The 12,727-nt window shown below is 36.2% G+C and overlaps 1 protein-coding gene across 3 annotated transcripts in view; it reads left to right on the forward strand.

The window, feature by feature from the left end:
* The window catches only part of thsd7ab (thrombospondin, type I, domain containing 7Ab), a 203,216-nt gene that overhangs the window by 149,019 nt on the left and 41,470 nt on the right, over positions 1-12,727 (forward strand). For all 3 annotated transcript variants that reach the window (XM_028011976.1, XM_028011963.1, XM_028011971.1), the window contains 4 exons: positions 1,310-1,576; positions 10,452-10,630; positions 11,367-11,372; positions 12,253-12,386. In XM_028011976.1, the coding sequence (XP_027867777.1) occupies positions 1,310-1,576; positions 10,452-10,630; positions 11,367-11,372; positions 12,253-12,386 (586 nt within the window). The remainder of the gene's footprint in view (positions 1-1,309; positions 1,577-10,451; positions 10,631-11,366; positions 11,373-12,252; positions 12,387-12,727) is intronic.

Here is a 12,727-nt window from a genome sequence, read left to right on the forward strand (position 1 = left end):
ATGGACAGCAGCTTTGTTAAAATAACAGGGGAGATTTTATTTCTCACATATCTGGTTTCATGAACAAACAACAAAAATGTTGACAGTTTGAGGACATAGAAACAGCAGGTGGATCAGGAGTAGTAATGTCACTCATGATGCTTGTCTTTGCTCCAATTCTCTCCATGTTCGGTATTTAATTCACAATTTAATACTTTAATTCTCATTTTGTAGTTTTTCTACTCGCTGTGAGCTGGGCAATCTGGGAGATCAAACAGAAAATAAAAACATTGTGAAATCAGAGTAGAAGCCTTTGCTTTTTCTACTAAACCTACAACTTGTATTACTTGGAAAACATTAAGAGACTCAATATTAACCTTCAGGTTTTAGTTCAAGATTGAATTTTATATAACCTCGTCTTTTGAAATTCCCCACACAACCGTGTCACAGTCAACTGATAAAGTGGGTGGCAAAAGGAAAAAAATATCATTATGTGGAACATAATGTATTCTTTTCTCCTGCCTGTCAGTCGTTTCCAGACAAATTACAGCATACAGCTTTGATGCAATTAAGGAGCAACTTTGTTCCGGATGGGGAAATAAACAAGGTAAAAACATGAAAATAATTTTCTAAGAAGAAAAAAAATTAAAAAAGCCAGTAAAGGTATTTCAGGTTGTCAAAAAGCAAATCATCTCCTCATTTGCATGTGAAATGGCTGCTTAATGATGGACTGCTGGAATGAAAAAGTTTATCTCAACTGAGGAATTTAAAGTAACGACAAACTTTAAATTTGTCATTAGTTCATGTGCGATCTGCTTCCAGCTCTTTGTCTTGTCATTTTTGCTCAAAACCATTCTTAGATAATGTGTTAACAACCAATCATTGTCTTTTCCAGCAGCCATTGTACAGTTCACACAGCCGTAAAACCAGCAGACCAAGAGCAGTTTTGAATATGTTTTTGAATACATATTCAAAAATATTTTATCAGTCCCAAAGGGACATTAAGTCCAGAGGAAATTAGGGTGCTAGGGTTGCCAGGTGATGGGCTATGGTTACATTCTGATGTTTTTAGAAACAGGTCATTTTCATTAACTTATTGCCAAGACACAGCTGTGTGGGTTTTTATAAGCACTTTGTTTTTAGAAGCAGCTAAGACCCAAGTGGAAGTACAAAAGTGTACAAAATGTAAATTTTGCTGAAAATGTCTCCTTTAATGTCTTCCTTATTATTTCATAATTTAATACTGGAGCATAAACCAAGACACACTGATGATAGCAAATACTTGAATATGTTTTTTGCTAATCTCTTGTACCTCTTCACTCTTCTTCAGGGAGAAGCAAAAAGAAGGACAAGTGCAAAAACACACAGATGTACCCTCTGAGCGAGACGCAGTACTGTCCCTGCGATAAGTACAATGCCCAGCCGGTGGGGAAGTGGTCTGACTGCATCCTGCCTGAGGGGGGGAGGGCAGACGGCACCGCGGCGATGAAGGTTCAGGGAGACGTTAAGGAGTGCGGACAGGGCTACCGCTATCAGGCCATGGTGTGCTACGGCCAAGACAACCGGCTGGTGGAGACTTCACGCTGCAACAGCCACGGTGAGTGAAGTCATTTCAGTTCGTCAGTCCGATTAAATGAAAGGTTGTACAGTAATTAGTTGGATAAATTTTCTTTGGATGTAAAGTCAAGACCACTATCTTTGGGCGATTAAGCAGAAAACTCTCTGTCAGACAAACATTAACCAGGCAAAATGATTTGGGTGCAACTATAAATCAGACCTAAGTGAAGACGGCCGCCCACCTTCTTCAAATTAAAGAAAATTAGTATCAAGCATTTGTGCAACAAAAATAAATGTTTGTGCTGCTAGCTTTTTAAAAATATTAATAAATGTTTCCAGAGGTCATCAAAGGTCAACCAGTCAGTCCACATTAACAGAATCAAACAAATTAAATGTCACTGTAACTCATTAATTCAAATTCTTCAGAGTTCAGATGGTGATGCCTGTTGGCAGGAGAGATCTTTTGTAGCAGTCTGTATTACAGCAAATCTGAAGAAGCCTCTGACTGAAGACGTCAACCAAGTGTTCTACATTTATTTACATTTATGCAGCTACGTTTACCTCCACTGCTACAAAATAAACTCTGCAGGGACCCTTCTAAAAGTAATTACATATTAACTATAGAACCTTAATTTTTCAATTTTATGGTTAAGAAGGATTTCGCAGAGGGATTTACTAATTAGATTGGACCTTTCCATTTGTTGTGGAGTAAAACACTTTTAAAGAGAGATAAAGCTGGCATTTTTAAAGAAAGAGTGACACAAATCCTGTTTTATTTCTTAAAATAGGCAGAATGTTTCTCTTAATATTTTCATCTGAGCCCTAAAGAATTTGCAAACTGAAAAACTCTTTAAGTTGTGGATTTACAATGACTTAAACTTCTCTTTCCTATAATAAATAACAAAATTATTAGAGTTTTTGTGTGCTTTGTTTATTTTTGAGCAGTGGAGAAAGCATACTGTAATTTCTTGTGGTTTTATACATTTTTCTGCCTGTAAGTACTTTTGACTTGACAATTTTTGCCCACATAGCAAAATATGTGGACACCGCTGGTCTGTGTAGTAAAACTCCCTTTCGTCTCAGAAATACAGACTCACTCCTGGCTTTCTAAAACTTGCTTTGTATTGAATAGACTTACAAACTGCAAGTGTCACTTCCTTTGCATTCTCAACACAAGCTGACCCGACAGAGTCAGCAACTCACTCGACACAGAACCTCTTTTCTTTGCTCTTCTCTGCTTTCCGATCAATACCTCCTTAAAAAACCTGACTCCTAAGGCAGCAGAAATTTCTCTTGTTTTCACTTGTTGTTGTTGTTTAGGTCTTCTCTCAACCCGTCCAATTGGGCAAAGACCCAACTATCACAGCTTTTCCTATCTCACTGCAGGGTAACATACCAACATTACAGTTTTCAGATCCGTTGTTGGCTCAATAAACCTCACAGATTCCTCACATTGTCTGGACTAATTGAAACTTATTAAACTCAAGTGTTTTTTCTTCTTTTATACTGTATATAAAGCCTAAAATGCCACTTTTGTCACTTATTATATTGTGATTAAAAATACAAAGAAGTTTGCTTTTATTTGCTGTTAGTTTGAGTTAATCTAATTTGCAGCTGTAAGGTGGATGTTCATGTGTTGTAGCTAGAAGCTACCAGAAGCTGCTGATGTTTTACTGTAAGCATGGCGACAGCCTGAAGCGCGTCTCTGTTCTTTAATAAGAGGAGTGAATAACATCACCAAAGGCTTTTTCTCAGAGGGAAAACATGTTTGTGAGCTTTACGACCTCCTCGCGCTGTTCCCCTTTCTTATTTAGTGTTGTGTACTCTATGGTATGGTTCATTTATCTGATTGTTTGGAGTTAGTCAGGGATAAGAGATGATGGATGGGTTATGCTTTTTGTTCAAAGTGGGTTTTGTTGGGGTTTTTTCTAAGGGATATTCATATTTTAAGGTATTTTATTTTCTGAATATGAAGATCTGATGATGGCTAGTTGTAGTTTGGGGTCTCAATCAAGTAAATTTATTAAATAATATTGATAATTAAGGATTGCAGCAGATCCCAGATATATTGGAACAACTGTCTCGTAAATGTTTTGTTTCTAAAGTAACCTGGTCTGAATTTGACCATTTCTGTACTAAACATCTAAAATATTAATTGCAATAAAAGTTTTAATTTTACTCTATGTGTAATGAATCTATCCAACATACAAGTTTCACTTTTTAAGATGAATTACTGGAATAAATTAATATTTCAATAACATTTTAGGTTATTTAGATGCTCCTCTATACTTGTTGATTGGATCAGGACTTTTTCTAAATAGTAAAAATGTTTCATCATTTAGGATCAACACATCTTCAGCCTTCAGCACCACTTTATGTCAACTTGGACATGCATGCTGATGTTTTTCATTAACTTAAATCTATTTTAGATAAAAAATGTTGAAGCTTACGTTATAAAATACAAGTGAATGATTAGAAAAACGACTGTTCTTTATTTTTTTTGTCTTCTCATGAACTCAACATCTTCCAGAATATGTCATAGTATAAATCTCATTCAAAGATGTATTGGTTTTCAGTCTTTTCTCAATTTTCTTTTTTTTTTTCTTTAAGCACATTCAGAGTCATGGGAAAAATCAAAGTGAAGCCATTTTCTTTGACCATGATGAATCAGTTTGTTTGAAAAAAAAAAAAAAACAATTTAAAATGTCTTTCTAAATTCATGAGAAAAAAAAAGTTGAGTCTTGTCTAAAATCCTTAACAGATGTCACAGTTTATAAAAAAACACCAGTAGGTGATACGCTGATTAACTTTGAAAGAAAATGACAAACTCTTTTGAAAAATTGGCTTAGATTTAAAAAAAAAAAAAAGAACTACAATGTTATTTCTATTAAGTTTTAAAATATTCAAAAAGTTAGTTTGTGACCTAATGAAAAAAATCCTCCTTTCAATGCAAATATTGCATTAAAACACAAAGTAACTGCTGCAACTGACTTTTTAAATTAGTATTTAGAAACTTTGCTGAGTTTTGTCAGTCTGTTGGATCAGAGGTAATAAAAGCCTCTGAAGAGACAGCCTTTGGAGCCAGAGGTTGGAAACCCGCCTGAAAGGAGAACTAACGCGTTTTTAAAGTAACATCACGTTAAGTAAAATCCTAACATAATGCTTGTTGTAAAATTTTCTACAAAAATACAAAAATTAGAAAAAAGATTTTAAACACAGAATATAAAAAAAACACTCTGGTGTTTTTAGTGTATCTCCAAACTTGGTGTTTCTGCTCATCGCCTTGTCGGCCATGACGGTTCCGATCGTCAGAATCCAAATCTGAAGAGTTTTCACTCGATTCTGGAAATCTGTCTGTTTGGTTTAAAATCATTCACTCCCATAAGTCTTCCAGCATTTCTTCAACACAAAAAAGGTTTATTTTTCCACTTCCACTAACAAACAACAAACACTATTAAACATTTTAATGGCTAACTGATTCACAGTGAACATCATGAAGAAAAAACGGCAACTCCTCCCCAAAATCACCCCCATTTGTCGACGTAATAAGCTATTCTTTACGTTTCAGATTGATGTGTTTGGTGGAAATGTTTCACTAAATTACATTTAGGCAATAATAGTATTTTGACATTTGATATAAGTGATTGATATAAACTAATCTAATGGCTCAGCTAGCATATTTAAATGTTAAAGTTCATGTTTACCTCGACTAATTGAAGAATTTATCCCGTTTTCAACATCTTCAGCGTGTCATAAATCCTGAGCTGTAGTGCGACATAAATCATAATTCAAATCTGAATTGACTCTTTTTCTCCATTCACTTCTCAGTTCAAGGTGTGAAATTTATTATAACATAACCCAACGCTGCAGAATCCTTTTCCTCTGAAATTCACTAAAGTGAGACGTTTGTTTGTGGACGTAAAGCCACTCGCTCACATGAGCAGGGACTTACTTTAAATCCTAAATTTCAAAATTTACAGGCTTTTGCTTCTGACAGAAGCGCTTGTGTCCTCTTTGTATGGCGGTCTTATCTCAGATCCAGAGACTTCAAGCAAAGATGTTCGCCTCCGAAACGCGCCGGAAAAATTGCTGTGAAATGGAAAGACGGCTGAACGAACGCATCAGCGCTGTGCATATATAAACAGGGTTTTAGTTTCCTCGTGTGAGTCACGGATTCAGATGGTTAATCTGAGCGTGGGTGTGACGACGGCTCATCATCATCAGGACGCTGCTCTGCATGTTTACACCTGTGCAGCTCCCGGTTAGTGCGTTTATTTCAGGACGTAATTACAGTCGACGACAACGAAATGTTCCTTGAGATGCTCACAATAACCAAACCATGTTGAGCAAGCGTTCGCTCGTGTGAATCTCAAAGCTATCATTAAATCTCTTTTATTCGTCATTCGTTCTGCCGCTCCCTCCATCTCAGTCGCCGTCACTTGAAAACTTGATAGTAGAAGAAAGGAGCGGTCTGTCCTCGACTCGGCGGCTGACACGATGCTGCCGGCTGTGATCCAGATCAGGCAAACTGTGAGACTCTGACCTCTTTATTCCAACAGATAAAAAAAGAAAAATGGAACGTGCGATAACGACTGATCAAAGATTTGGGACGTCACTTTTTGGAGAGTGAATAAATATTTCAGAGTGAGGGACAAAATAACAATAAAATCTTTACATTGGCAATGTATCCATTAAAGAACACCGCAAAAATACAAAATCATACTAAGTAATTTTGGTTGAGTTTCTAATGCAAATAGTACACTTGAAATCAGACAAAACTAACTTACAAGTAACTTTTCAGCGACATACAAGAGCTTGTTATAAGTCAATAATTCCTCAATATTAATTAAAAAGTTCTGGTTCTACTGGCATATTGTTACACTTGTAACATGAGAAAATGTTTTGTTATAAGTGAAATAATCTTTTAGTATAAGAAGTATTTTTTCATCAATATTAAGGAATTATTGACTTAAAACAAGCTCCTCTGTCTTGCTGAAAAGTTACTAGTTGGTTTTGTCTTATTTCAAGTGTAATAAGATATTTACATTGAAACTAGAGTAAAATTACTCTGTAAGATTTTGTTTTTTGCCGTGTTGTTGATGTGAAGTTGCAGTTTCTCTGCTCTGCTACTCAAAAAATTTAAATTGATATTTACAAAATCAATACTAGAAGCCTATTCATTAAATAGAATATAGTTTTGTTGTTTTTATAAAATTGTAATTGTTTATCATCTGCATCACTTATTTCTGTATAAATACTATCAGCCCTAAATAAGTAGTATTTAATGACATTTATTCAGTAGTAAGGTAAACAGTTTTGAATAATCAATAAATTTCAGTTCTGGTTTATTGGTTTTATTGACCATTTTTAGCCGAAGGGCTAAAATAAATACCAAGGAGGCTGAAGACCTTTTTAGAAATATCTAAATTATTCACTTTTGGGGCATAATTAGCAGTGTTTTAATTTCCAACATGTTACTGTTGTAAAATTATCTGAGCTGCTTTTCAATATATTTCAATATAAAATGGAGGGAAATTCTTGCTGTTCCTACAGAGCTTTTCCTTTTCTTAAGGGACTTCTCCGCATATCCTTAATGCCATTAAAGCATTTAAGACTATTGGCAGGAAGAGCTGCTCTCATTATCAGATAAAATTGGTTTCCTGACAATTTAAGAGTTTTCTGCAACCGTGTGACATGTGCACCTGGGAACTACATCAGGGACTTGTGTCAGACTGCAAATTGATTTTAAAGACATCCAAAGTAAAGTCCTGCTGGACTGAGACTAAAACCTTCCTGAGGACGCCGGGCACCACATCAGTTAAAGTTAAAGTGAAGTGCAAGCTCAGCTGCTGCAGGACTCGCACGACCTGAGCTTCCAAGTGACAGAGTCGGTGATATAAAGTGACTATGTTTAAGTGCTTAAAGGTCAGAGGTAAAGGAGCCAAGATGGAGTTCATGCTGAACTCAGCAGAGTGTGAGAGGTCCTGAAGTGGATTCGGAAACATTGAGGTGGACATAAAGCAGGCAGTGCTGCAGGAAAACCTTCAGACTTCTTTTACTTTTTGTCATATTTTAATGTTTTAAATCATGAAACTAATTATATTAAGCAAAGACAACATGAGTATAAACACTAACCTTAGCATTTCTGCTGATGTAGCTCATACACTGTTTGCATGCTGAATGAAGAAGTCAATATTGGTGATAACCCAAAAAATACTGGTGGTGACAACATGCTAGTCATTCTACATGCTAGTGATAGTCTTTATCTAAATCATGAAAACACAAAAATACAAAGTCATGGAGCGCACTGTAAACAATTGAAACCTTACATTTTGCCAAGTGCCGTCGTTAGATATCTGAATGTTAATTAATGTTTCATTGATAATGTTTCAAAAGCAACTCTAACCAGGTGGGTTTTTAGTCTAGATTTAAAGGAGCTCAGTTTTCCTGACAGCATCTAAGCTAGCCGTAGCATTTTAGATAATTTCAGCATCTTAGCATATATATTATTTGCATACTGAATGGAGTAAGTCAATGTTAGTCAACATGCTAGTGATGACCCACATCCTAAAGGTAGTGTCAACATGCTAGTCACTCTACATGCTAGTGATAGCCCACATGCTAACGCGGAGTAAGTCCCCATTAGAGTTGGTTTTCAAAAGATGCTTTACTTTGCTTAACTGGCAATCATAGCTTTGTGTCGTTTTTGAGAAATTTCCCTCCACTCTTCTTTTACAGAATTGTTTTAATTTGGCTCCATCTGAGGGTTTTCAATCATTAATGTCTCCTTTAAGCTAATTCCAAAGCAGCTCAATCAGATTTAAGCCCAGACTTTGACTAGGACGTAACAAAACCTTAATTCTGGGTCTTTTAAGCCATCTGGAGGTGTAATTTACAGTGCCCATTCCAACTTCTTCTGAGATGCAGGAAGCCCTGTATAAATTGAAATTTATGGTTTGGTGGCCTGAAAGTTGTGCTTTACAGCTCAGGTACAGTTTGTACTGCAGAAGGCACATAAATGACACTCGCTCTGTCGAAAGAAAGATTTAGTGAGACGATTGTTGGTCTGCTGGGACACAAATGGAAGCTTGTTTAGAAAATTCACAGCAATTAGCAATACAACTCTTTTTTTCCCATCTCTACAGTCAGACATGTAGATGGCCGAATTCTTCCTGGAAGATGTTTTAATGAGACAGATGTAATAACTCTGTGGGTAGAGGGAAAAATGCAAGAAATCTGTTCAGATTATCAAATGGGAAAAATAGAAACATTTCTTTATTTTGTTGGTCAAATTATTTTTTCTAAAATCTAAAATGAATTATGCATGAGTGTTTTATCCAAACACTTTTATGTCATCATTACTGAGAAATATTCATAAATTATTAGCTGAGAATTAGATGTTTGTGTGGAAAAACATGACACTATTTATAAAAGAAATTAGAAAAATAGACAGCTCACAAATATATCAACCAGAATCCAAATGTCATAAGTTACAGATAATTATTTTATCTGTCAAGAAATAATAAACCAAGGAATTAGATGAACACACAGACACAGACATGATTTTCCTGCTCACTTCACATAATTAGTTTTACTAATGAAACCAAACCAAATTAGAGACCAGTTACATGAGCTAAAACTGCATTATTGTCTCTTCACTAAACAGATTTTCAGAGATGTGACGTACAAGTTTAAAGGGTCAGGGGAATAATTTGTTTTTGGAAATTTCTCTGAAGTCCTTCCTGGTGGAAACAAAGAAAATTGAAGCCTGCGGGTGGAAAAAGCTCCAAAAAAACAGCAGCACCTATTAACTGTGTTGTAACCCAGTGAACTCCGCAACAATGGATTAAAAATAATGAGGCTTTCTCCCAGACACAACAACTGCTCTAGTGAAATTTTACACTTGCGTAACTGATGATAATTTGGGCCTCTGAGTGCAGTTTTATTTTACCGTCTGAAAATCAGAGTGTGGATTTAGACTAAAACGCGGCGCTCAGGTTAATAGTTCAAACTGATAGATTTGATTTAAAGTCATGGTACAAAGAAAATACAAGACTTAGTAAAAGTGATCTAATCTTTACCAGTTCCTAAAATAATAGAAAAATACAAAACACATTCCATACTGTCGTTATTTGTTGAATGGGAAGCCAATACTTGACAGCTATGTGCGAAGAACTTAGTACACCTTTGCTCTTTTTATTTTGATTTCATCAGCAGCGGGTGTGGCCGAAATCTAAAAAGAAAACATTATGTCAGTTTTCTCACTAGGACAAGTTGCAAAGACATTTTCAAACTTTGCATTGAGACGGATTTTTTAGAAAGCTAGCTACCTAAAAATTAAGCTAGATGGTTAGGTTCGTGCTACATAGAACTTTAACTATCTAGATGGGAGCTAGATGGATAGCTAACTAGAACATTAACTAGGTAGGTAGCTAGGATAGGTAGCTGTCTAGAAAGGTAGCCTGGATAGGTAGCAGTCTAGGATATCTAGAAAACTACCTATCCTACAGCTAGGATAGCTAGCTACCTGCAAAGATAGATAGCTAGAAAGTTAGCAAACTAGATAGGTAGCTTTCTATACAAACAGACAGAAAGAGATTATCATTACCATCTTCCAGTCAGCCCTCTTAGATATACGTAAAACACTTAAAACAATAAAATATGTTAAAAACATTAATGTTTGTCTGTTGCTACAGGATATTTTATAACCTGTTGGATGTTTGTCACAAAAAGCCTTACTAACTTCACTTCATCTTTGCTTTAATTATTAATAATGTAGAGTATGCTGTTTGTGCACATTTGAGGTCAGATTAAAATAATTTCTTAAATTGGCAGCTACTTGTTAAAAAGGAAAAGTGATTAGCCTCCATTTGCCGTATAATTAAAGCTTCTCCTATGTTGTTTCTGGCTGTCAGGTTATATTGAGGAGGCGTGCATAATTCCCTGCCCATCAGACTGTAAACTCAGTGAGTGGTCCAACTGGTCCCGCTGCAGCAAGTCCTGTGGGAGTGGAGTGAAAGTACGCTCCAAGTGGCTTCGGGAGAAACCATACAACGGAGGCCGGCCGTGTCCAAAACTGGACCACATCAACCAGGTGGGCAGACATAAAGCATCAGAGACACAAGAAGCCAAATGTTTCAGCGTTGATCTTTTCTGGACGGTGTTACAATATGAAAGGGAGTCAGTAAATGTTCCTAGTTACATTTACTTCAGTGACGTTTTTTGAAAAAAATTTACTTTTAGGGGTATTTTCAACTACTGTGTTACTTTTACTTGAATAATTTTCTACCCACTGAGTGAACAACAAACATGTTTTAGCCAAAAATTCAACAGACACCTGCAGTTTCAGTTAAAGTTTTGTAAGTTTACTATTGAGAAAAACTGATTTGGGAAAACATTATGGCTGATTTTGTTATTTTTTGTTTCTTGGATGGATACTTTTTACTTTTACTTGAGTGTAGTTGTTGGGTGCTCTACCACGTCTGCTGAAAGGTTAATCTCATTTGAGTTGCCATTTTTGTGAATCAGTGAATCCCCTGAAACCGTAACATATTAATGCTCCATTAATGGAGTTTTCTTATGAATTCCTCAAATTTGTAAAAATAAAAAACATAAAACTCTGCTTCCCTGAGCTGTGTTGATCCCGGCCTCACAGCTTGTCTGTTTAGTTCGCCTCAGTATTTATGCCAAAAGCTTTTCTGATTATGTCCTCTGAAATGCTGCATTAATCATGGCGTCTGCGCTTTATGAGCTGTTAGCTCGCTCTCATTAATCCATCTGTCTCTTCTTAATCCACAACAACTCCCGTCGGACGTGACTTCCTGCCACAGGCCCAGGTAAGAGCAGCTCTGTTCGTCGTGTGTCTCACATGTAAACCGTCGCCTACATCAGTGGGTCAGTGACAGATTAATCAGTTTAATTGTGATTAATCGTCAACTAATTTAGTGATCGATTAATCGTTAACAGACTCAAATAAAAGGCAAATTGCTGAAAGAAAAACATACTCAGCTGTACTTAAGCCAAAACTATACTAAAAAAAATTATTTTACATTAATAGGGGCCATATTATGTAAACTAATTGACTTTTTTTAACTTTATATCCTGTTATAATATTATTCCCTTCATAAAAACAGACCTGGAGCTTTGCTTTGATTCTTTCATCCATGTTTGAGAAGTCCTTTAATCTCCATGGCAACCGTTCAGCAATCCAAAACACCTGATTAGACCTAGCCCCGCCTTTGAGACGCAGCTCCTCCTCACAGCTGCAGATTCCAAGCTTCCACCTCACAGAGCAGCCCTCTCCTGCTCCTTCAGACTAGCCAGCAGCAATCAGCAAACACCTGGTGGTACTGTTCATCTGCTGATCTCATTATAGGAGCTGCTTCTCAGTGAAACGCTGGTAAAAACGTCTTTTAGGGGTTAAAAGACGTTTAACCCCTAAACGTCTTTTAACCCCCTCACAGCCATGTTGTGATTACTTCCTGAAGGGAGAGTTTCACAAAGAGCAAGAGCTTCTTAAAGAGACAGAGACCCAATTTCAAGGTATTAAACCGGATAAATAGTCTGTTGGTGGAGCTAAATCTCAGAAAGTTGATTAAAATTATCATTGTGTGTTAGACAAACCTGCCAAACTGTGTAAAGAAATAAAGTCCAGTTTTTATTCTCAGATCTTTTTTTAAACAGCATGAAAGTGTAAAAGGTTTTTGTTGCTCTCAGGTGTATGAGGTGGTGCCGTGTCAGAGCGACTGCAGTCAATACGTCTGGGTCGCCGAGCCGTGGAGCGTTTGGAAAGTCAGCAACGTGGATCTGAAGGAGAACTGTGGGGAGGGAGTCCAGACCCGAAAAGTCAGGTATCTGCAGGAAATAAAATAATAAAATTTAAAAAAAAATAAAAATCAGGGTGGAGTAGTAACTAGTTACATTTACAGTTGAGTAACTTTTTGGAAAAAATTTAGTTTTTACTTAAGTAAATTTATTATGAAGCAACTCTACATAATACTTCAGTAAAATGTCTGGATTTTTTTACCCACTGAATGAAAAACAAACATGTTTTAACCAATAAATCACGAGACACAGTCACACACCTGCAGCTTCTGTTAAGGTTTCATAATTAATTTGGAATTTTTGTTTTCTTTTTCCTGATTTTGTTATTTTGTAATTATGGTATTTATGTGAATTATTTTCATTTTGT

Source organism: Xiphophorus couchianus, chromosome 3 (assembly GCF_001444195.1).
Source record: "Xiphophorus couchianus chromosome 3, X_couchianus-1.0, whole genome shotgun sequence".
Lineage (NCBI taxonomy): Eukaryota > Metazoa > Chordata > Actinopteri > Cyprinodontiformes > Poeciliidae > Xiphophorus > Xiphophorus couchianus.